The sequence below is a fragment of the Delphinapterus leucas genome, chromosome 2 (assembly GCF_059928025.1).
Source record: "Delphinapterus leucas isolate spDelLeu-1000000601 "Yukka" chromosome 2, BTC_Dleu_Yukka2, whole genome shotgun sequence".
Classification (NCBI taxonomy): Eukaryota; Metazoa; Chordata; class Mammalia; order Artiodactyla; family Monodontidae; genus Delphinapterus; species Delphinapterus leucas.
The window spans coordinates 70,506,083-70,528,376 of record NC_143130.1 but is presented as its reverse complement, the minus strand read 5'-3'; the positions used below and the strand labels follow the sequence as shown (position 1 = coordinate 70,528,376).

General features: G+C 37.8%; 1 protein-coding gene across 5 annotated transcripts in view; it reads left to right on the top strand.

Moving 5' to 3' along the window:
- The window catches only part of MAP2K5 (mitogen-activated protein kinase kinase 5), a 268,367-nt gene that overhangs the window by 138,576 nt on the left and 107,497 nt on the right, over positions 1-22,294 (top strand). For all 5 annotated transcript variants that reach the window (XM_089907071.1, XM_022579868.3, XM_022579867.2 and 2 more), the window contains 2 exons: positions 16,126-16,199; positions 17,160-17,210. In XM_089907071.1, the coding sequence (XP_089763197.1) occupies positions 16,126-16,199; positions 17,160-17,210 (125 nt within the window). The remainder of the gene's footprint in view (positions 1-16,125; positions 16,200-17,159; positions 17,211-22,294) is intronic.

Genomic DNA, 22,294 nt, shown 5'->3' with positions numbered 1-22,294 from the left:
CCCCTTTAACCCCGTCCTGTGTGAGCGAAGAACAGACGCCCTCCGGCGACCTACACACAGAGGCGGAGCGAAATCCAAAGCTGAACCCTGGGAGCAGTGCGAACAAAGAAGAGAAAGGGAAATTTCTCCCAGCAGCCTCAGAAGCAGCGGATTAAAGCTCCACAATCAACTTGATGTACCCTGCATCTGTGGAATACCTGAATAGACAATGAATCATCTCAAATTGAGGAGGTGGACTTTGGGAGCAAGATACATTATTTTCTCCCCTTTTCCTCTTTTTGTGAGTATGTATGGGTATGCTTCTGTGTGAGATTTTGTCTGTATAGCTTTGCTTTCACCATTTGTCCTAGGGTTCTGTCTGTCTGTTTTGTTTTTTAAACTTTAAAAATTTTTTTCTTAAAAATTAATTTTTTTATTTTAATTATTTTATTTTACTTTCTCTTACTTTATTTTATTTTATCCTCTTCCTTCCTTCCTTCCTCCCTCCCTCCCTCCCTCCCTCCCTTCCTTTCTATTTTTTCTCCCTTTTATTCTGAGCCGTGTAGAGGAAAGGCTCTTGGTGCTCCAGCCAGGTGTCAGGGCTGTGCCACTGAGGTAGGAGAGCCAACTTCAGGGCACTGGTCCACAAGAGACCTCCCAGCTCCACGTAATATCAAATGGCGAAAATCTCCCAGAGATCTCCATCTCAACACCAAGACCCAGCTTTACTCAACGACCAACAAGCTACAGTGCTGGACACCCTGTGCCAGACAACTAGCAACACAGGAACACAGCCCCATTCATTAGCAAGGAGGCTGCCTAAAATCATAATAAGGCCACAGACACCCAAAAACACACCACCAGACGTGGACCTGCCCACCAGAATGTCACAAACCAGCCTCATCCACCAGAACACAGGCAATAGTCCCCTCCACCAGGAAGCCTCCACAAACCACTGAACCAACCTTAGCCACTGGGGACAGACACCAAAAACAATGGGAACTATAAACCTGCAACCTGCGAAAAGGAGACCCCAAACACAGTAAGATAAGCAAAATGAAAAGACAGAAAAACACACAGCAGATGAATGAGCAAGGTAAAAACCCACCAGACCTAACAAATGAAGAGGAAATAGGCAGTCTACCTGAAAAAGAATTCAGAATAATGATAGTAAAGATGATCCAAAATCTTGGAAATAGAATAGAGAAAATGCAAGAAACATTTGACAAGGACCTAGAAGAACTAAAGAGGGAACAAGCAATGATGAACAACACAATAAATGAAATTAAAAATACTCTAGAAGGAATCAATAGCAGAATAGCTGAGGCAGAAGAACGGATAAGTGCCCTGGAAGATAAAATAGTGGAAATAACTACCACAGAGCAGAATGAAGGAAAAAGAATGAAAAGAACTGAGGACAGTCTTAGAGACCTCTGGGACAACATTAAACGCACCAACATTTGAATTATAGGGGTCCCAGGAGAAGAAGAGAAAAAGAAAGGGCCTGACAAATATTTGAAGAGATTATAGTTGAAAACTTCCCGAATATGGGAAAGAAAATAGTTAATCAAGTCCAGGAAGCAGAGAGAGTCCCATACAGGATAAATCCAAGGAGAAACACGCCAAGACACATATTAATCAAATTATCTAAAATTAAATACAAAGGAAACATATTAAAAGCAGCAAGGGAAAAACAGCAAATAACACACAAGGGAATCCCCAGAAGGTTAACAGCTGATCTTTCAGCAGAAACTGCAAGCCAGAAGGGAGTGGCAGGACATGTTTAAAGTTACGAAGGAAAAAAACCGACAACCAAGATTACTCTACCCAGCAAGGATCTCATTCAGATTTGATGGAGAAATTAAAACCTTTACAGACAAGCAAAAGCTGAGAGAGTTCAGCACCACCAAACCTGCTATACAACAAATGCTAAAGGCTCTTCCCTAGGCAAGAAACACAAGAGAAGGAAAAGACCTACAATAACAAACCCAATAGAATTAAGAAAATGGGAATAGGAACATACATATCGATAATTACCTTAAATGTAAATGGCTTAAATGCTCCCACCAAAAGACACAGACTGGCTGAATGGATACAAAAACAAGACCCGTATATATGCTGTCTAAAAGAGACCCTCTTCAGACCTAGGAACACATACAGACTAAAAGTGAGGGCATGGAAAAAGATATTCCATGCAAATGGAAATAAGAGGAAAGCTGGAGTAGCAATTCTCATATCAGACAAAATAGACTTTAAAATAAAGACTATTACAAGAGACAAAGAAGGACACTACATAATGATCAAGGGATCGATCCAAGAAGATATAACAATTGTAAATATTTATGCACCCAACATAGGAACACCTCAGTACATAAGGCAAATACTAACAGCCATAAAAGGGGAAATCGATAGTAACACAGTCATAGCAGGGGACTTTAACACCCCACTTTTACTAATGGACAGGTCATCCAAAATGAAAATAAATAAGGAAACACAAGCTTTAAATGATACATTAAACAAGATGGACTTAATTGATATTTGTAGGACATTCCATCCAAAAACAACAGAATACACATTTTTCTCAAGTGCTCATGGAATATTCTCCAGGATAGAACATATCTTGGGTCACAAATTTAGCCTTGGTAAATTTTAAAAAATTGAAATTGTATCAAGTATCTTTTACGACCACAACGCTGTGAGACTAGATATCAGTTACAGGAAAATATCTGTAAAAATTACAAACACATGGAGGCTAAATAGTACACTACTTAATAACGAAGTGATCACTGAAGAAATCAAAGAGAAAATAAAAAAATATTAGAAACAAATGACAATGGAGGCACGACAACACAAAACCTATGAGATGCAGCAAAAGCAGTTCTAAGAGGGATGTTTATAGCAATACAGTCCTACCTTAAGAAACAGGAAACATCTCGAATAAACAACCTAACCTTGCACCTAAAGCTATTAGAGAAAAAAGAAAAAAAAACCCAGAGTTAGCAGAAGGAAAGAAATCATAAATATCAGATCAGAAATAAGTGAAGAAGAAATGAAGGAAAGAATAGCAAAGATCAATAAAACTAAAAGCTGGTTCTTTGAGAAGATAAACAAAATTGATAAACCATTAGCCAGACTCATCAAGAAAAAAAGGGAGAAGACTCAAATCAATAGAATTACAAAAAAAAAGGAGAGGTAAAAACTGACACTAGAAATACAAAGGATCATGAGAGATTACTACAAGCAACTCTATGCCAATAAAATGGACAACCTGGAAGAAATGGGCAAATTCTTAGAAATGCACAACCTGCCAATACTGAACCAGGAAGAAATAGAAAATATGAACAGACCAATCACAAGCACTGAAATTGAAACTGTGATTAGAAATCTTCCAACAAACAAAAGCCCAGGACCAGATGGCTTCACAGGCGAATTCTATCAAACATTTAGAGAAGAGCTAACACCTATCCTTCTCAAACTCTTCCAAAATATAGCAGAGGTAGGAACACTCCCAAACTCATTCTTCGAGGCCACCATCACCCTGACACCAAAACCAGACAAAGATGTCACAAAAAAAGAAAACTACAGGCCAATATCACTGATGAACATAGATGCAAAAATCCTCAACAAAATACTAGCCAACAGATTCCAGCAGCACATTAAAAGGATCATACACCATGATCAAGTGGGGTTTATTCCAGGAATGCAAGGATTCTTCAATACACGCAAATCAATCAACGTGATACACCATATTAACAAATTGAAGGAGAAAAACCGTGTGATCATCTCAATAGATGCAGAGAAAGCTTTCGACAAAATTCAACACCCATTTATGATAAAAACCCTGCAGAAAGTAGGCATAGAGAACTTGCCTCAACATAATAAAGGCCATATATGACAAACCCACAGCCAACATTTCCTCAATGGTGAAAAACTTAAACCATTTCCACTAAGATCAGGAGCAAGACAAGGTTGCCCACTCTCACCACTCTTATTCAACATAGTTTTGGAGGTTTTCGCCACAGCAATCAGAGGAGAAGAAGAAATGAAAGGAATCCAAATTGGAAAAGAAGAAGTAAAGCTGTCACTGTTTGCAGATGACATGATACTATACACAGAGAATCCTAAAGATGCTACCAGAAAACTACTAGAGCTAATCAATGAATTTGGTCAAGTAGCAGGATACAAAATTAATGCACAGAAATCTCCGGCATTCTTATACACTAATGATGAAAAATCTGAAAGTGAAATTAAGAAAACACTCACATTTACCATTGCAACAAAGAGAATAAAATATCTAGGAATAAACCTACCTAAGGAGACAAAAGTCCTTTGTGCAGAAAATTATAAGACACTGATTAAAGAAATTAAAGATGATACAAACAGATGCAGAGATATACCATGTTCTTGGATTGGAAGAATCAACATTGTGAAAATGACTCTACTACCCAAAGCAATCTACAGATTCAGTGCAATCCCTATCAAACTACCACTGTCATTATTCAGAGAACTAGAACAAAAAATTTCACAATTTGTATGGAAACACAAAAGATCCCGAATAACCACAGAAATCTTGAGAACAAATAATGGAGCTGGAGGAATCAGGCGCCCTGACTTCAGACTATACTACAAAGCTACAGTAATCAAGACAGTATGGTACTGGCACAAAAACAGAAATATAGATCAATGGAACAGGACAGAAAGCCCAGAGGTAAACCCATGCACATATGGTCACCGTATGTTTTATAAAGGAGGCAAGAATATACAGTGGAGATAAGACAGCCTCTTCAATAAGTGGTGCTCAGAAAACTGGACAAGTACATGTAAAAGTATCAAATTAGAATACTCCCTAACATCATACACAAAAATAAACTCAAAATGGATTAAAGACCTAAATGTAAGGCCAGACACTATCAAACTGTTAGAGGAAAACATAGGCAGAACACTTATGACATAAATCACAGCAAGATCCTTTTTGACCCACCTCCTCGAGAAATGGAAATAAAAACAAAAATAAACAAATAGGACCTAATGAAACTTAAAAGCTTTTGCACAGCAAAGGAAACCATAAAGAAGACCAAAAGACAACCCTCAGAGTGGGAGAAAATATTTTCAAATGAAGCAACTGACAAAGGATTAATCACCAAAATTTACAAGCAACTCATGCAGCTCAATAACAAAAAAACAAACAACCCAATCCAAAAATGGGCAGAAGACCGAAACAGACATTTCTCCAAAGAAGATATACAGTTTGCCAACAAACACAGGAAAGAATCCTCAACATTAGAGAAATGCAAAATAATCATTAGAGAAATGCAAATCAAAACTACAATGAGATATCATCTCACACCAGTCAGATTGGCCATCATCCAAAAATCTAGAAACAATAAATGCTGGAGAGGGTGTGGAGAAAAGGGAACACTCTTGCCCTGTTGGTGGGAATGTAAATTGATACAGCCACTATGGAGAACAGTATGGAGGCTCCTTAAACAACTACAAGTAGAACTACCATACGACCCAGCTATCCCACTACTGGGCGTATACCCTGAGAAAACCATAATTCAAAATGAGTCATGTACAAAAATGTTCATTGCAGCTGTATTTACAATAGCCAGGACATGGAAGCAACCTAAGTGTCCATCAACAGATGAATGTATAAAGAAGATGTGGCATATATATACAATGGAATATTACTTAGCCATCAAAAGAAATGAAATTGAGTTATTTGTAGTGAGGTGGATGGACCTAGAGTTTGTCATACAGAGTGAAGTAAGTCAGAAAAGCAAAACAAATACCGTATGCTAACACATATATATTGAATCTAAGAAAAAAAAAAAGGCCATGAAGAACCTAGGGGTAAGACGGGAATAAAGATACAGACCTACTAAAGCATGGACTTGAGGTTATGGGGAGGGCGAAGGGTAAGCTGGGGCAAAGTGAGAGAGTGGCATGGGCATATATACACTACCAAACGTAAAATAGATAGCTAGTGGGAAGCAGCCGCATAGCACAGGGAGATCACCTAGGTGGTTTGTGAGCACTTACAGGGGTGGGATAGGGAGGGTGGGAGGGAGGGAGACGCAAGAGGAAAGAGATATGGGAACATATGTATATGTATAACTGATTCACTTTGTTATAAAGCAGAGACTAACACACCTTTGTAAAGCAATTATATTCCAATAAAATGTTAAAAAAAAAGATTAATGGTACTTTCATACACAAGTCTTTATTTGGTTCTGTGTTTTCATTTCTCTTGAGTAGATACCTGGGTTTGGTATGTATCTTTAGATATTTGTAATCACAGTGAATCAAGTCATCTAGTACACGTCAGTTTTGAGAAGAAATAGCCATTAACCATTGATACATAGTATATGTTTAGTATCAGTAATTAACTGATATTTCATATTTTATTAAAGTTGAAATAGGAAAGTGACCACAAGGTTTGTATGGTAAGTTTACGTTTAATTTTTAAAGACACTTAGGGGTTGATTTCTTTTTAGTTAAGTCTCCTATAGAAACCACGTATCATTATCTTCTGCATGACACTGTAATCCCATTTCTAAGTTCTTCCCTTTTTCCAACTTCCTAATATTTTTCTAATAGTCTTCTAAGCACTTCAAATTATTAAACAGAACTGCATCATAACTACCTATTATCTACATGGGCTGTCACTGCTACAATTCAAGTATTCATTACATATCATTAAAAAGTGCACCTTACTGTGAAATCTCACTGGAGGAGTGGGAAAATACTGTGACAGGAGATACATGTGATTGGATAATTGTTAACTCTTCAGTGAACAGCACTTGCCTTCCTGGAAGAAGCCTGCCTTCAGGTAGAGCTCATATAATGAAATTTGGGTCTGGTCTAATATATTAAATGATTCACATCCTGACTCTCTAAGGTAAGCGTCATTGTCATTACTGATTCTACAAAGCATAGCTTCCAGTATATATAGTGTAATCAAGTTTAGGAAATTTTTCTCCCGTTTATTTTATTTATTCATTGAGCAGTGTCTCTTTGACAGGCAGTGCTAAGCACACAGTCTCATTTGATTTTCATGACAGCTTTTGTCAGTGTAGGAAGATCACATATCACCCTTAATCTTATATATCATACACTCACACATACACTGTCTCTTTCACAGATATGCACCCGTGTGTGCATACACACGCACTTTCCGTGTCACCTCTGCTTTTTCTGAGAGGATGTGGCCAACGGGAATCTATACTGACTCCTATAAAATCCTATCTGTATAAAATGACTAAATTTTTTTTTAATGAAAGAGGATAGGAAATACCTAATATTAAAAATGGGTCACTTTACATTGCACCTTCATTTCACTTTCTCCAACATGATATTGACCTCTTGGCCAGGACAAAGCAAACCTCAAATTAGGGAACACTAAAACATGTTATTTTATGTATAATGCAAAGGGATTAGTGTTAATTTGGTTTTTCACTAAAGGCTTATGGTTTACATTAGATGAAGCTTATTTCTTTTTACTGGTATGAAAAGGACTTGTATGTAATTTCAGATTCTACACACCTCATTTGTATTTTCTTTTAGAAAATGTCTCAGTTAAAATCAATGCCCTACTATTCGTTTAAGCCCCCTTGCCTTCAGTAAAACTAATTGATAAACCGTAATAATTAATGGCCTGATTAAACCAAAATGACTTACATCTGCCCTGATGATTGCCATTTATAATCAGTCACTTTAATGACTCATCTTTTCTGTGCTTCGCTTACAGAAGAATGGCTATGATGTTTTTAAGTGAGCTGAATGGAAAGCTGTATGCTCTCAGTTGCTGTTTGTTTTCCGTAACTTGAGATTGCATTAAAATAAGCATAGATATAAGTCTTCTTAAAAGTAATCTTTCTTGCCTAATCTGTTCTCTTGTTTCTGGCTTGGAATGAAGTTGAAAACAAACCAAAAAAAAAAAAAAAAAGCAACAAAAATCATTTTAGTATTCCTGGAGCTGTTCTTGAGAATTATAGAATTTCCATGTTTTAAATGAAAACATGGAAGTGATAAGTTCGGTGGCTGTATAATAGGATTGTTGATAACTCAGATATAAGGTGGAGTATTTTATTCCGATAAAGTGATACTTAAGTCAGAGGAACTATCCTCATTCCAACATTTAAAAGGATTCCATCTGCTTCAAATTCTGTCACATGAGTTCAGATTTAGTTTAACTAAATAAAGTCTTAATTATTATATCCTATTTATTTCAAAAAAGGATTTGAGGCAGCTTACAATATGAGGTGTAAACAGTGAACAAAGGACAAAAAAAACAAGAATTTTAAAATAAAGGGATAGTTCCACTTCTACCCAGGAAGGAAATGCTGCTGTGGAACCTCCACCAAAAACAACTAGGAAGCTAGAAAAAATTTATGAAACATCTGTTTTCAGGTATTAGATAACAAGCAGTGCAGGACTGTGATCCTGAAGAGAAGGGAAACAGATGAGGGGAGCCCTATGATCACCCAAGTTTTAAGCCTGGAGACAATTTCCAGACTGCAGCATAAGGAAGGGGAACCAGTCAGAGCCCAAAGATCTTACTGAGCTGAAGAGACAGAGTTTGGCTGTCAAGAAGGCTTTAAAATGGCTAAAATTTACAGAGCAGAGTGCTAGAGATGCAGGAACTGTGCAAAAAGAAAGAGCTCAAGAACTTGTGTGAGACTCTCCTTGAATTTTTGGCCGAATATCAACCTCTGCTTTTGTAGGGTGAAATCTTACAAAGCTAGTTTGGGAATGAAAATTTCTGGGGATCTGTAAGCTAAACAATTCCCAAAGCTTACACAAGGTTGGGAATTTTAAAAATTCTAACCAGCCAGAGTAGAGAGACCTTTTTGGATACATTGGAGCATTCAGGAGAGACTTTAGAAGGGTCATGTTTTAATAGAGGGGCTAAACTAGCCCTAGAGTAGGGATTGCTCTGGCTTTCCATAAATAAACGTTCCAAAATAAGCCTCAAAATGATCTATCTTCAAGTAAGTTAACTACCTGCCAGTATCAAGTTTAGCACTCTTTAAAGGATTACAGCAAATTCGCTCAGCAATATAAGATTCAGAATACATGGCATCTAAATAAACATCAGTATGTGAAAACAATTTTTTTCTTCCGATAATGGATGAAAGACCATTAGCAGGAGAACAATCAGTCAATAGAAATGGGACTCTCCCATTGGCAGACAAGGACTTTAGAACAGTTATGATAAATATACTCAAGGATTTAATGGGAAACATGAGCATGACGAGGAGAGAGATAGAAGACAGAAAAAAGAACCAAGTCGAACTTCTAGATATGAAAAATAAAATATCTGAAGTAAAAATTTCACTTGATGGAATTAACAGATTTGACACCACAGAAGAAATGATTTGTGATCTTGATGTTAGAGATATAGAAGTTATCTAAAATTACTGTAAAAAAAAAAAGACTAAAAAGATGAGCACAGCCTCAGTGACATTTGAGACAGTATCAGGAAGTCTAGGATATATATGTAACTCGAGTCTCAGAAGGAAAGGAGAAAGAAAAGGGAACAAAAAGTAATTTGAAGAAATAGTGCTCCCAAACTTTCCAAATTTGATGAAACCCATAAACCCAGAGATCTAGGAGGCCTAACAAACTCTAACCATGATATACACAAAACCATACCAAAGTACATCAAAATTAAAAATGTAAAGCCAGTGATTTTTTAAATCTTTAAAATATTCAGAATAAACATAATACATTAAATAGAGAGGAACAAAAATAAGAATGACAGCAGACTTCTTGTCAGAAGCTACGCAAACCAGAAGATAACGGGAAGACATTGTTAAAATGTTGAGAAAAACAAAAAACCTTTAAATCCAGAATTCTAGGTCTGGTAAATATATTTTTCCAAAATAACAGCTAAATAAAGACTTTTTAAGGCAAACAAAGCAGAGAGAATTTATTGCCAATAGACCAGCGTTGTAAAAAGTGTTAAGGAAGTTGTTTAGACAGAAGGAAAATGATACCAGATAGATTGTTAGATCTACACAAAGGAATAAATAGCAGCAGGAATAGTGTATACATGTAGATATATAAAAGACCTTTTAAATTTTTTTCACTCACTGAGCACTGATCTAAACCTCATTCATATACTGACTCACTCACTACAACAGCTGACACACTTGCTCTAGCTCCAAAGCCATTGCTCCCAACCCCACATTCCCCGGGAAGTGCTTGAGTTGACAGGTTTGTGGGCATGTAGTGCTGACATTGGCATCAGCCTTGCCATGCTACCTCTCATAAGGGGCTCAGGGTCCTTCATTGCGTCCTGGGGTCCCAAGGATGTCACATACCCTTCTGAGCACTGTAGCTCTCAGGCCAGCATATGTCCAGGAGTCAGGAATGACAGAAATGTGTGGAAATCAAGAACTGACCCTCACCAACAGACTTGTGGTTTCCAAGGAGGAGGGAGGGATTGGGAGTTTGGGATTAGCAGATGTCAACTATTATATATAGGATGGATAAACAACAAGGTCCTACTGTGTAGCACAGGGAACTATATTCAATATCCTGTGATAAACCATAATGGAAAAGAATATGAAAAAGAATGTGTGTGTATATATATATATATATATATATATATATATATGTATAACTGAATCATTTTGCCATACAGCAGAAATTAGCAGTGTAAATCAACTATACTTCAATAAAATATATTTTAAAAATATTTTTTAATGATTATTTAAAGCAAAAATAAAGACACCATATTGTGGCAATTATAACATATGTAGAGGAAAGATGTATAACAGTAGCACAGAGGATGGGAGGGAAGAAAATGGAAGCATACTGTTCTGAGATTCTTACATTATAAATTAAATACCCTAATATTATTTGAAAGTAGACAATGAAACATTAAACGTATTGTAAATCCTAGAACAGCCATTAAAAGCAAAAACAAAAAACCTTCAAATGGGCTGGCAAATTTTAGCCCACAGGTCAAATTTGGCTCATTACCTGTTTTGGTAAACAAAGATTGTTGGAACACAGCCATGCCATTTATTTCCACATTGCCTGTGATTGCTTCAGCAGTACAGTGGCAAAATTGAGTAGTTACAACAAAAACCACGTTTTGGTTTTTGTTGTAACTACTTTGGTCCTTCACAGAAAAAGTTTGGTCCTTTACAGAAAAAGTTTGCCAACTTCTGGCTTAGAAGTCAATAGTAGAGATCAATGGAATGCTAAAAAGAGCCCATCTAGTCCAAAAGAAGGCAATGAAAGAAGAAAGGAACTAAGAAGAGGTGGGACAAATAGTAGGATGGTAGAGTTCAACTCAGCCATATCACTAATTACGTTAAATGTGAATGGTCTAAATACTGCAGTGAAGAGCACAAATTGTCAAAACTGGTCGGAAAAAAGACCCAGCTGCGTACTGTCTGCAAAATATCCATTTTAAATATTAGTGACAGAGAGGTACCATCCAAACTAATCATCAGACTTTTTAAAGCAAAAATTATAACAACATACTGCGGGGTTTATGATGTATGTAGAAAAGGCAAAAATCATCTAAAAATAACAGAAACCAATCAGTAGTTGCCAGAGGTCAGGGTGGAGTTGACTGTAAAGGGGCACAGGGAACCTTTTGGGGTGATATAAATGTTTCATATCTTGATTGTGGTGTGGGTATATGGATGTATATGTCAAAGTCACTAAACTATATATTCAAAATGACTGCAATAAAATTGATTTTTTAAATGAATAAAATTGATTTTAAAAAGTAAAGTTAAACAATAGATGAAATTTCTCTTCAGATATTCTGAACTTGCCAGCAGTTTAATCAGAGGGAAAAACAGCCCATTATGTTGGTCTTTTCTAAGTGCTGACCTGAAGACCTGACTGTTTTAGATTGGTTTCTGAATCAGCAGATCTGAGGTAAAACCAAAAAAAGGTTTTTGTTTTTAAATGCACAGCCAGGCTTGGGAGCTATTTAGTTATATAACTCTCATTGTTTTTATTGTAGGAAGCAAATCCCATTTAGATTGTACATAAGCAATGTTATTATCCTGAAATCTCATGTGCACTATTTTTGGTCAAAATATATACCAGCAGTTCCTTGGTCTACACTCTCCTGAAGGGCAGAGGTGGGTCTTACTCATGCTTCTCTCCACAGACCTACTATCTTATCTGGCACATGCTAAGGCATCAGTGAATGTTTGTTGAGTGAGTATTTTTGAATGCCCATAGATCCTCTCAGAATGAAAAATATCATTCACAAATGTATTCATTAATAGTGAAATGTATTTATTCTGAAGTATATGCCATTGAGTGGGAAAAGATGGAGCTCCTTCTCAGGCCAAATTCATGCTTCTCCAGGTGCACATGTTTGCCCATCTATTTAGTGGAAATATTCATTCACCAACATTTGTTCAACAGATATCATTTCTAGTCCATACCAGGCACTATTCTAGATATAGGAGTGAACACAACAGATCACATCTCTGCATTCATGGAGCTTTCCTTTGAAACGGGAGGACTGAGAGGGACATGTATACATGTACAAATATAGGGTGTCAATGGTGCCAAGTGTTACAAGGAGCACTGAAACAGGGAAGAGGGAAAGGGAATATTGGAGGTGGGAAGATATTGCTGTTCATAGTGGGTGGTTGAGGTAGGCTTCTCTTAAACGGGTAACATTTGAGCAGAAACCTAAAAACAAGTAAAGGAGCAGGCCATGCATGTATACATGGGTGCAGAGTATTCCAGTTATATGGAACCACAAAGCAGGGAGCATGCCTGGCAAGAAGGCCAGTGAGATGAAACAGAGTGGGCAGGGAGAGGAGTAGGAAGGATAAGAGTACAGAGGTAGTAGGGGGGCAGTTCGGAGAAGGCCTTAGAAACCTTCATGAGGGCTGCATTTTGCATTGAGTTGGGAGGCCCTTGGAGGTTTTAGGCAGAGAAATGACAATGGTTTGATTTAGGTTTTAAAGAGGGCACTTTAGCTGCTGTGTTCAAGACAGACTCTAGTAGAGCAAGTGTAAACATAGGGAGACCAGCTCAGTGGGCTTGTCGGTGAATGAGTACATACAGTCTGGCAGATAATGCCCCCTCATAAACATTGAATTGGTTTTATCATTCTACTTACTGGACTTTTGAAATTATTTTCTTTTAACTAGTATTTTACCCAAATACAGCCTAAATTTATTGCAGTAGTACAGAAATTATTTTCTGAACATAACAAAGTATAACACTTTACATTGCTTGGTTGATTGCCAATGGATAATAATAATATATTTATAGAGTGTTTGACAGTTTAAAAGGTATTTTACATTCATTATCTCATCTAATCCCCACAATTTTTAAAGATTGATACAGTGACTTTTATTATCTCCCTACAGAGGTGAAAACTAAAATGTTACATGCCTAGTCCAAAGTCATATGCCAAATTTGTGGCAGGGCCCAAAAGACTAAAATCCAAGTCTTCTGTCTTCTAGCCTGAATCCATTGATTTTGTTTAAAGGGGTCTTTTATGTTCAAATGATGTTGCTGGGTTTGGAACACTTATATTAGCAAATTTAGTATATTGTTTAGAAAGCCATCTACCAGTGAGCAAAGATAATACGCTCCAACAGGATACATACAAAAATGTATAAGGCATATTCCTACCCTGTGAACTTATTACTTGGTGATACCTGTAACAGTAAATGTGGTAATTACTAGTAAAAAAATGTCGCATGCTCAGTTCCAAATGGTACAGACAGTAAATGCTTTAGCAGTTCAAAGGAAGCAGCGATTTTGATGGCCTGAGTAGGTATGGCAACAGGGAGATGGGGTGCTTGAGTTGAAGGATGAGCAGGATTCAGTCAAAAAATATCAAGGAAGGGTTTTTAAACCCAGGTGGTTTGGGGTCAGGGACACAGCATGAACAAAGGCTTAGTAATGGGGTGTTTTGGATTTGTTTATTTTGAGACAATGACTAAAACAGTCTAGTCAGAATACAAAGGTTGTTTTGAGGATGGCTGTATGTCTACTGCTTTCACACACAAAGTATTCCTGAAAGCTAGGCTGAAAGGTGAATGTGCAAAGTCATGCAGTAGGATTACATGTAAGTAAAAAAAGATGTTGGGGAGCTGAAAATGCCATAAAGTTCTTATTTACACCTTGCCTTTTAGAATATAATCTAGAAATTTTGTTGTTTTATTCTTTCTCTGTTGATCCACTTAAGTCAAATATGTGTCTCATTAAAGCTAAGAATTTGTTCTTTTTACCATACCTTGTGATTTCCATGTAGCTCCTTCCAGGAGCTCAGAATATTTGTTCTTTATCTATCTCCATCTGATGTATGGCTTAAGAATGGTTTAAGGGTATCAGTATATAAAAGAGAAGATTGTCCAAAAGAAAAATATTCAGAGTTGAGGGCTTATAATGAGAATTAGGTTTGGAAAATAAGACCAGGCTTTGTAGAGCCTAACATTTCTGTCAGTTCGGCACACATTTATTGAGTGTCTACTGTGGCTGTCTATGATGTATATTTTTTGTGCAAACTATTGAGGCATATTTGAAAGCACAACCCTATTCTTAAGAAGTTCACACTGGGGTTGGCGGGGGAGGTCAGGGAATATTTTACTTCCTCCTCAAGGAGAGAAGTGATAGAGTGAAAGTATATTTAATATGATGGTGGTATAAGGTTTATATTGAAATTGGGGAAAACTGGAGGCAGAGAGACCAGTTGGTTGAAAAAGCTTACACCTGCCTGGGCATACTGACCTGTATTCAAAGAGAAAGCCCCCCTAAAGGAAGTATATAGTGTGTCTTACCTGAAAGGGCATGCTACAGAGACGTGGTCTACAGCTAACCCCTGATCACAACAGTGTCATCAACAAAATAATACTGTGTGTTCGTGGTTTCCATTAACTTATTCTCATCTATTAACAAATACTCACTAAGCATATACTGTATGCCTGGCACTCTTCAGGGACTGGAATATAGTAGTCAATAAAAGAGACAAAGTCCCTGCCTTCGTGGAGTTTACATTCTAGTGTCCGTCAGGCAACACCAAATGAGCACATGTATGAGAAAATGCCTGTCATGTTGCCTGTCATATGGTAGGTAGGGTTCAATAATCGTTGGTTACTGAGTTTGAACTTGAAGTTTGAGTTAAGTACCTACTTTTGGTAAGATACTTTTTGCAGGGTGGAGGGACGGAGTGAGATTAACTCACAGATTTTTTTTAGATGTTACATAAAAATTATGAGTCTTTAGTTTTGGGGTAATTAAGGTTATATGCTGTATTAAATATAACAAGTTGTCTGTTCTTGACCACTTTCGCCACTGAAGATGAAGCATTGAAGCAGATGCTCTTCTGTACCATCAAAAGTGGTGTGCTCTTATCCTGCTTGGATGGTTTTTGTGGGCTCCTTGAATTCCTGAAAGGCCCATTGTTGTCACTGACGATGCTTCACAGAAACGCTTTGTGTCATTATTTAGCGGACTGCCTTGGCAAAAGCTGTGCCAGTTCTTTTGTTAACTCTAACAGCAGTCGAAATGATGTAAGGGAAGAGAAGGATAAATGAAACAAAGACTCATAGGTGCACGCATGCACACACATTTACACATCTTTTAGATCAGTTTCTGAGGATTATCTGAAGTAGCACGTAAAACCAGGAAATAGCAGAACTGCATTCATGTTCTCGTTGTTTCAACCAGATATCACCTGTTACCAGCAAACATATGAATGATTTTTTTCCTTGCTGGCTTCCCTTTGGCCTTACTGCTCCTTAGGTGGGAGGAGCAGTTTCACTTTGAGAGCAGAACTAAGCCTTTCTGTACAAATTCTTTGCAGGAAGGTTACATTTTCTTAGCTACTTTTCCTGAAAGCTGGAGTAGGATATTGGGTGTATTTACTGTTGTTGGAAGCCAAGATTTTATTTGACTTTCACATGAAGTAAATAAACCCTTGCTTCTATAGAAACCAGAAATGGTTGGAAGTGAGGGAGTTAGGACCTTACATTTTGCCTCCAGGTAAAATGCTTTGCGTTAAATTTGTGGTTAGAATTCTAGGTTGAACAGATGATGTCAATTCTGCAATATGGTATGGTGTGCATGTGTGCTTTTTTTAGAACAAGCACTATAGATATGGAATTAGTGACATGGATTTTTCTGGTCCCTTTTTAGATGTGAAGCCCTCTAATATGCTAGTAAACACAAGAGGACAAGTCAAGCTGTGTGATTTTGGAGTTAGCACTCAGGTAGGTCTCATTTTCCTGCCGATCTGCTTTCTTCTCTGTAACATCCACTTTCTATTTTCATTCTACTCTCTGGATTGAAAAATCACCTAGCTGCCAGACAAACAGAAGTCTGCATCTTCTCGTTGGCTGGGATTGTGTTATTCATTTTTAATCTCTGAGCGAGTTTCCTTCATCAGAATATGATTGTTCATTGTTTAATGACAGTAAAAACTGCTGATATTGTAATTACTACTTACGAATAGCAAACTTCATTGATATGCAGCTTTGATATGAAAGCGTTTTGGCCAGACAAAAGGGAGGGCAGAGTGGGAGCTGTGCCTGGGGAGCCCAACTGGCCCACAATAAAAATTAATATTGGGAGCAACAATGGTGGAGGGCCATTACAATGTGCAGCACAAATTTTAATTAATTTCCATTTTGGGCCTCCCCTGAGAACCCTGGTGATAGTGACCCATGAGCGTGCTGTGATGTTGATTTGAATTGCAGCCACCTTTACTCCCAGCCAAACACGAAGACCAAAGCGAAGGTCATCATTGTATTATGAGTTGTCAAAGTCTGTTATCCCTCCAGCGTATTTAGTGTTCGTTTCATTCTAGTAATGCATGAGGCTTCATTCACATCTTGACCATCTGACTAAAAAATGAGTGTGTTCAAATTCTACTTCAAATTGACTTTGTACAATCAGGCGGGTTTGGGGTACTAAAGCGATAAGCATCCTGCTTAAGTGAATTATTTAAGGTTATCTGCTATAAACTGTAATTCTATGCTTGTTTAAGTTGGAAATCACATTCAAAAGAAAAGAGATGTAATCATTTTTAATGCCTTTGTAGATAAATTTCCTTTTTATATAATTTTTAGTTGATTTATAGAAATGATGATTGTAAGTTAAATGAGGAATAATTGCCCATTTTATTTCCACATTATCTTTATATTGTTCTGACAGACTGTTTTGTCTCATAGCTGGTGAATTCTATAGCCAAGACGTATGTTGGAACAAATGCTTATATGGCGGTAAGTAAACTTATGCAAAAATAACATTTAAAACCAACATCTTTATGTACTTGGTAATGTATAATTCTTGAATTAATTCCACAGCTTTAGCCTAACAGATCATAAATTACAAAGTCAATCCAGTCATGATTGGATTTTTAAATCTTCCTAAAAGATGTTAGGGTTTATACAGGAGCTACCAACTTCTCTGACTTTATTCACTTAACTGGTTGGTTTGAGTATAAAATCATTTTGAAGTATAATCCTATAGAAAAATTGTATCTGATAGCACATTGGCTACTTTGCCTCATTGATTATTTAATTAACCCTAAAGTATACCAGAATGTCAGTCAATAAGATCAACTCTTTTTTCCAGGAATAAGCATGCTTTGACAGCAGCTCAAAATTAAATTATTAATTAAAAATTAAATTATTACTTATGGATCTGATTGTAAATTATTACTTATGATCTGATCCTCTGAATGTAAAGATTTAGCAGACAATTCTCTGTCGAACTTGTATATCTATATTCTGTTTACTTGGGTTCATACCTGTTATAAGACAACTTACTTGGTCCCTCTGAAGTAAATTTACCAGGAATAAAAAGTAGAAGCATAGAACTGTTTCAAATACCAGTGTGGACTTGGCTTTGACCCGTTTCTTTTTCCTTCCTTTTAAGTAAGGGAAGTTATTTGTGTCCATAAAATGGCTTTTTTTTTGGCTGTGTTGGGCCTTCATTGCTGTGCACGGGCTTTCTCTAGTTGCGCCAAGTGGGGACTACTCTTCGTTGCGGTGCGCGGGCTGCTTCTTTTTATTTTCTTAACATTTTTTAAATTAAATTAAATTTATTATTTTTTTACTGCAAGGAAAATAGCACACATATTTTACAATAGCTATTAAATATCTCAATTTAGTCAGTCCTCCCTACCCCCTTTTTTTTTAACATCTTTACTGGAGTATAATTGCTTTACATTGTTGTGTTAGTTCCTGCTGTATAACAAAGTGAATCAGCTATACGTATACATATATCCCCATATACCCTCCCTCTTGTATCTCCCTCCCACCCTCCCTATCCCACCCCCCTAGGTGGTCACAAAGCACTGAGCTGGTCTCCCTGTGCTATGCGGCTGCTTCCCACTAGCTATCTGTTTTGAATTTGGTAGTGTATATATGTCAGTGCCACTCTCTCACTTCGTGCCAGCGTACCCTTCCCCCTCCCCGTGTCCTCAAGTCCATTCTCTATGTCTGCGTCTTTATTCCTGTCCTGCCCCTAGATTCTTCAGAACCATTTTTTTTAGATTCCATATGGGTGCAGGGGCTTCTCACTGCAGTGGCTTCTCTTGTTGTGGAGCACAGGCTCTAGGCGCGTGGGCTTCAGTAGTTGCTGCACGCGAGCTCTAGAGCTCAGGCTCAGTAGTTGTGGCACATGGGCTTAGTTGCTCATTTGCAATCTTCCCAGACAAGGGATTGAACCCGTGTCCCCTGCATTGGCAGGTGGATTCTTAACCACTGCACCACCGGGGAGGTCCCCATAAAATTGCTTTTATTTATTGACGTCCACAGTCACTTCAAGAGTTGGGGGCTGGGAGGAGACAAGCAGGAAACTTATTTAGTATTTTTGGAGCAAAGTTTTACTTTAACATCTTAAGTTTAGTTTTTTGCTGAGGGTTCTAGGTTTATTCAGGTAGTCCATTTCACTTCTAGTAGTCTTTATATGAATTAAATGAAGTATGGGTAGAACCCTGGATCTTTTTCTCAATATTCTTTGTTCATATATTATCTTGGTAAAAAAATGTTAATATGGGTGAAACCCTGGATCTTATTCTCAGAACACTACAAAGGATTTTTTAATTGAGATACCGAACAGTTAATTTTTGCCTTGCATTGTTTTTAAAGAAAATTTGTTCTTTCTCATTTTTCTAGGTAATGTGACAAAAAATTAATCTCTGAAGTCATCATACCTATTTTTACAAAACTTAATCACCTTCTTGGCTCTACTAGGTTATCTGAGATTGGTGAGCCACCTTTATAATTAACAAAACTGTGCCAAATGACATGATTTCAGTCTTTGAAAAAATATGGAACACTGTGATTTAAAACAAACAAAAAATGAAACAACTTTTCCCCTCCCCATCATGTTCATAGTAGCTCTAAATTGCTCTGATAATTAAATTGCAATATGTTTGAATCTACAAATCTAGATTACAGTTGTCTTTCCCAGGTGTACATTAAAGAAATTACTTTTATTCCTTTTTGTTTATGGATGAATGTGCTGCATCCATCTCTTAATTGAAAATGTGGGGATTAAAAGTATGAAACGTTAGCTCAGATTGGCAGAGCTAAAATTGCTTTGCTTCTTCGGTGAGTATGTTCTAGTCATCAACCTTATAGTTCAAGCTGTAAAAAGCATAAGATACCTAGGAAGCAAAGAGTGTGATAGCCTGATAGTGAGCTTGGCTCAATTCAGCAGGCTCTCGTTGGCCATGACTTACCTAACTGGTGTGAGATCAGAAGTTGGGAGTTGGGGAAGGTGGAAATAACATTTATTATTCTGTTACAGGTTTTAATCCCTGCCTGAGGTATCGTGATATTGTATTATAGTACTACCACTGGGGGAACTGGGTGAAGGGTGCACAGAACCTCCCTGTATATATGCTTTTCAACTTCTTGTTAATTAATAAGTATTTCACAGTAAAAAATTAAATTAAAAAAAAAAGGAAAGATTTGTTGGAACATGGCCGTACCCATTTATTTATATATCGTCTATGACTGCTTTAGTGCTACAGCGGCAGAGTGGAGCAGTTGTGACAGCTGTACCGGAGACCATATGGCCGACAAAGTGAAAAATATTTACTATCTGGCCGTTTATGGAGAAAGCTTGCCGACTTCTGGTCTATGCCAGTGAAGGCTCTTTCTGAAACCGAGTACTTTGAATTAATCAACCTGTATTTACTGAGCGCCTTCCATGCAGTTAGCCAGGTACAGTGGCACCACTCTGTAATCCACGTAAGACTTGGGCAAAATAGGAAACATGGCATTATATGTGGCCACGTCACGTGTGACATAAGTTGTACCAAGCGTACCGTTAGAGAATGAGAAGGCATATGATATATGAATTTGATGATTCAAACAGTATGTGAAAAGGGCACTTATAAAAGAGAGAGATCACTGTGGGAGGATGAGCAAAGACTCAGAAATAGAGGGTGGTGTGAAATGGGTGGGGGCGGGGACATACAGGGTACAGCAAGGGTCCCCAGCGCCCGGGCCGCAGAGCAGTACCGGTCCACGGCCTGCCAGGAACCAGGCCACACGGCTGGAGGTGAGCGGTGGGCGAGTGAGCAAAGCTTCATCGGCCGCTCCCCATCGCTCCCCACTGCTCACGTTACCTCCTGAACCATCCCATCCCACCCCCGTCCATGGAAAAATTGTCTTCCACGAAGCTGGTCCCTGGTGCCAAAAAAGTTGGGGACCGCTGGGGTAGAAGACAGTAATAGATTGTGAGAATATGCAGTTTGAGGTCATCTGATGTAATGCCCTCATTTTATATCCATTTCTCTCACTTTATATCCATACCTGTTTCTGTACGGTGATAATAACAATGATAATAATAGCCAACACTTAATTAGAACTGTGTGCCAGTCACTCTTTTAAACCTTTACATATATTATCTCTTTAAATCCTCACAACAACCCTATGAGGTAGGTAATATTATCGTCCTTTTACAGATGAAGGCACCAAGGGATAGAGAAGTTAAGTGACTTACCCAGGCTCATACAGCTAATAAGTGGCAGAGTCAGGAGTGAAACCTACATAATCAGCCTCCAGAGACTGAACTTTTAACTACTGTGCCTCTCTATCCAAATCATTTATGTGTCTCTCCAAATCTAGATTAGGACTTTCACAGGGCAGGGTTTATTCTACTCATTCTCTATATCCAGTCCTTCACATGGTGCTAAATGAATTAATCAGTTCATGAAAGTTGCATTCCAAAAATGACTTGTTCACTAATTATAAGCAGAGCATTTAACTTTTTTGTATTAATAAGTCTCTTACTTGCGTGCTAAAGTATAGAAGACCCCCAGATGACTCAAATATAACCAACTAGACTGCTCAGATATTGAAAAGAAAATAAATCAAAGAAATAGCCGTGCATGTGTGAACAGTCTTACTTCTCCTACAATCTGAAATGTAAGGAAATGGTAATTAGGATAAAGATAGGGAGGGTTTTCTAAGATCCTTAGGTCATGAAAACAAACAAAAAAACAGTAACAATTTAGGGGCATGTTAGACAGTGGGTCTTGTAGGAGACTTGGAAAGTCATCTGGTCCCACTTCCTCATTGACCAATGAGGATACTGAGATCCAAAAACTGAAGGGGCGTGTTCAAGGACACATTACATCTTAGGGGCAGGTAATTAGGTTTAATGGACATTTTAATCCAAAGCAAGAAATATTTTTAACTATATTTTAAAAGGATTTCATCCAGAAGGATTACAACAGGGGTCCAAAGGCTTTGGTGGCTTATATTAAATTAAATCATTTCTTGGAAATTCTGATTACTAGAACTTTTACTCTATTTTAAAGACGGAAGGGGACTTACCTGGTGGCGCAGTGGTTAAGAATCCACCTGCCAATTCAGGGGACACAGGTTTGAGTCCTGGTCTGGGAAGATCCCACATGCTGTAGAGCAACTAAGCCCATGTGCCACAACTACTGAGCCTGCGTTCTAGAGCCCGCGAGCCACAACTACTGAGCCCGAGTGCCACAACTACTGAAGCCCAAATGCCTAGAGCCCATGCTCCGAAACAAGAGAAGCCACTGCAATGAGAAGCCCACACACCACAATGAAGAGTAGCCCCCGCTCGCTGCAACTAGAGAAAGCCATGCGCAGCAACGAAGACCCAACACAGCCAAAAATAAATAAGTAAATAAAATAAATTCATATAAAAAAAGAAGCTATTAAAAAAATTAATAATAAAGATAGAAGTCCCTGAAACTTTAACCCACTATTCAGTCATTGTGATGTATTATGTATATATATATTTTTTTGGCTGCACCATGTGGCATGAGAGATCCTAGCTCCCCAGCCAGGGATTGAACCCATGA